We start from the raw sequence: 3,861 nt of genomic DNA, 5'->3' as shown, positions 1-3,861 counted from the left end.
TATACTTGTTAGATCAATATCACTACAGGATGCATTAGTACATATTATATTCAAAGTCTTAAAAGGACACTAACAATAGATAACTTTACAGCTATATTGAGCTACAGTATATTCTGCTTATTAAAGGTTTGATTTATTACTCTTCCCTGAACATGATTTTTTTCATCAAAACAACATGGATATCATGTTATCACATCTGATAAACTAATTAGGAAAAGACAAGACAGGAAAGATTGCAATTAAATCTAAAGTCCCTTCTACACTGCCCTATATCTCAGGATCTGATACCAGATTATCCGCTTATCCCAGATTATTTGGCAGTGGAGGCTCCTATAACCCAGGACCCTTCCACACAGCCATATAACCCAGAATATCAAAATAGAAAATACCACAATATCTGCTTTGAACTGGGTTATCTCTGTCCACACTGCCATATATTCCAGTTCAAAGCAGAAAATGTGGGATTTTATTCAGCTGTGTAGAAGGAGCCCCAGTTCAAAGCAGTTAGCCTGGGATCAGATCCTGGGATACGATAGTGTAGAAAGGGTCTAAGACTCCATTTTCTCCTCCTAGAGATTTGTGTAGTCTGAACTTAGGCTAATAAAATATTAACTAATTAACAAAATATATATTAAGCTAATTAGTGGTATTAATTGTAACTTCCTTTAAAATTCATTTTTGTAGTAGCTCTGTTATGAATAGATAAAAATTCAGCAGACTTCAGTATTGAGAAGAACCCACCAAAATGTGTAGATTTTTAGATTTCTTGGGGGGGGGGGGGGGAGCTTCTTACAGCAATACCAGAAGCACTCAAAATGGCCAGCTCTGGTCAAAGAAAATTTAGTATTGTAAAGAAGTGTATGATTTTATTTTGTTTATAGATGACATGTATATTTTATTTTGTTTAAACAGTCAGGTTTGGTTAATTTAAAATGGTAAGTATTAGAGCTGATGATACCAGAGGGTGACCAGCTCAGCATGGTGAGACAGGTTACCATGACAACGGGGGCGGAGCCAACCGCCGTTTGAAAAAGAAAAGAGGGAATGTTTAAAAACACAGTTTAGTCTGTGATTTCCAGTCACAGGGAAAGGACTGGTTCCTAGTTTAAGGAGACCAGGGAAGTTTAAATCTCAGTCTGTGATTTTTAGTCACAGGGAACAGACTGGTTTCAGGTTAAGGAAACCAGGGAGGCAGACCTCTATTAGGCCAGACTAAGCAAGTTAGGTGACTTGTTTAGGGTTATTTATAGAGGCTGTGGATTAGGGGAAGTTAATCCCAGTGGATCCAAGAGGATCAGGTTCTAGTTAGTTTTGGAGAAAGAAGTATTTTGAAAATTGTAACACCTCACACACCTGTACAAATTTGTGGCAGCGGTGGGATCAAAAAGATTCTTCCCTGACTCACCTCTTTACAATTGGCGGCAAGCGGTGGGGTACGTGTAACATCCCTGATTTGGTGCCTGAGATCGCTCACTGAAAATCGTGAGGTAAAATTTGAAGAAAATGGCCACCAAAAGACAGGAAAAGATCACCATGTCAGAGATGATGATAAAATATCAACTAGAGATGAAGAAATTAGTAATGGAGGAAAGAGAAAGAGAAAGACAATTTCAGGCTCAAGAAAGAGAAAGAAAATTTCAGGCAGAGTTGAAGAAGATGGAGATAGAATGGGAAAGACAGAGACTGACACTCTCTCAGCCTTCTGTGGTAACACAACCAGGAACTCCTAGTGATTTAGCCTTAAAGAGCTTTTCTAAATACACTAAGGAGGATGTGGAGATGCAGCGGACTGAGCTCGCACCACTTTTGAAAATGTCATTGTGCCCAGGGGATTCTTGGTGCCTGATTGATTATAAGTGGTTCAAAAAGTGGCAGAGATATGTGGGTTTTGAAAGTTGGGACCTGTATTATGCAGGAAAGCCTGATTACTACCCAGGACCCATTGACAATGCGAAACTTTTTGAGGATTCAGAAACTCAAACTTTAAAAAAGTATTGCATGGATAAAGTGGATTATGAGGTGATTCCTATTGAAGCCTGGAATAAGTTAGTCAATTGGTATGGATGTACAGAGGGACAGAGACCAATTGAGAGGAAAGTTGTGGAATATGGCAAATATTTCAAATACTGTAGAGTGGAAGTTTATCCTTCAGAGTTGAAGCCATCTCAAAACAATGACTCTACTGATCATATAAGCTCTTATTTTGACCCAGTAGAAGATTCTGCTGAAGATGGAGGAATCGTAAATCTCCAAAAGAAATTATCTGAATCACAGCTTGAAATTCATTGCGTGGCTGAGGTAAATGAGTCACAAGTGGTTGAAATCCCTGTTCAGTGCCATAGTGACACAGGAGTGGGACAAGCTGAGGTAATGGAGGATTTAGAAGTGCCAGCCATTGATGAAGATGATTTGCTTGAGCACTCTAAAGAGATGAATGTTGGTATAAGGAGTCAGAAGTTGGAGGAAGATGGCAGTTGTTCAGGACAGACTTTACAGTCCAGTACTACAAAGGGCAGAAGTCTGGATGCACAGTCTTCAACTGACTCTATCTGCTCAGTAGTTACCTCTTTGGTCACCACAAGTATGGAGCATGGTCAGCAGTTGTGGCCAGGAAAAAATTTACCTCAGGAAACCACCAAATTTGATCCAGTTGAGTTGCTGTGCACGGGAGAGCCGAAAGGACCAACAAACACACCAAAGAAGATGGACATTTTGAGCCTGAGGGTCATCGCCAATCACAACGAATTAAGAAGCAAGTGGATATTGGTTTTCAACGGAGAGAATTCTGAGGACTTCAATGCAGCAGAGATTCACAGTTTCAACTATCATCAGTTTACTTCCAAAGTTCTACGAAAGTACATGAACTATGTTTCCCAGGACTTCTTGAATGACTCTTGGAAGTTTCGCAAAAGACTTTTTGGGGCAGAGAGAGTTCATTGTGTTGCTGGGAAGGATGAGTGTGGTTGTCCCCAACAACACGTTAACCTCTGGAATGCTCCGCAGAGTGAAACGTCGACAAACTGTATCAAGTGACATGAAGATGATCTCTAGGAAATGAACCAAGCAGCCAAAGGCTGATTAGTCCAGTGTATAAATAAAAATTAAATTGTTAGAAATATGATTTATGGAAAATGTATTTTAAAATGTCTTTTGATTTGGGTTTGGGAATCTTAACAGCAGAAAAGATGGTAAGATATGAATATGCTATGTATATATGCAACAGTGAAGGTTTGTATTTATGGTTTATGTGTTGCATGATAAAAGGATAAGATTATATGTTAAATGTATGTTACCATGTATTGTATTTTTTTAGATACAATCCATATTATTTTTGACTATTCTGGGATATAGAAAAGTCAAAACTAATCTTTATGGGTTGGGAGGTGTAAAGAAGTGTATGATTTTATTTTGTTTATAGATGATATGTTTAATTTATTTTGTTTAAACAGTCAGGTTTGGTTAATTTAAAATGGTAAGTATTAGAGCTGATGATGCCAGAGGGTGACCAGCTCAGCATGGTGAGACAGGTTACCATGACAACGGGGGCGGAGCCAACCGCCGTTTGGAAAAGAAAAGAGGGAATGTTTAAAAACGCAGTTTAGTCTGTGATTTCCAGTCACAGGGAAAGGACTGGTTCCTAGTTTAAGGAGACCAGGGAAGTTTAAATCTCAGTCTGTGATTTTTAGTCACAGAGAACAGACTGGTTTCAGGTTAAGGAAACCAGGGAGGCAGACCTCTATTAGGCCAGACTGTGATGCCTCATGGGCCTTGTAGTCCTGTTCCTAGTACTATTGTGGCAGATGAAGATGAAAACATGGGGTTTTCGCCGGTTCAGCAAGAGCCGGAGTCCCTTCACCTGCC

At 39.4% G+C, this 3,861-nt stretch overlaps 1 protein-coding gene across 1 annotated transcript; it reads left to right on the top strand.

Moving 5' to 3' along the window:
• The first annotated feature begins 1,497 nt into the window (after window positions 1–1,497).
• On the top strand, window positions 1,498–3,033 carry LOC103281469 (ubiquitin carboxyl-terminal hydrolase 4-like). Its single transcript, XM_008123098.2, has one exon. It carries the CDS (start codon window positions 1,504–1,506, stop codon window positions 3,031–3,033), a length of 1,530 nt encoding a protein of 509 aa, XP_008121305.2. The 5' UTR covers window positions 1,498–1,503.
• The last annotated feature ends 828 nt before the right edge of the window (window positions 3,034–3,861 follow it).

The sequence above is a fragment of the Anolis carolinensis genome, chromosome 1 (assembly GCF_035594765.1).
Source record: "Anolis carolinensis isolate JA03-04 chromosome 1, rAnoCar3.1.pri, whole genome shotgun sequence".
NCBI classification, from domain to species: Eukaryota; Metazoa; Chordata; class Lepidosauria; order Squamata; family Dactyloidae; genus Anolis; species Anolis carolinensis.
This window is presented reverse-complemented; position numbering and strand designations above follow the sequence as displayed.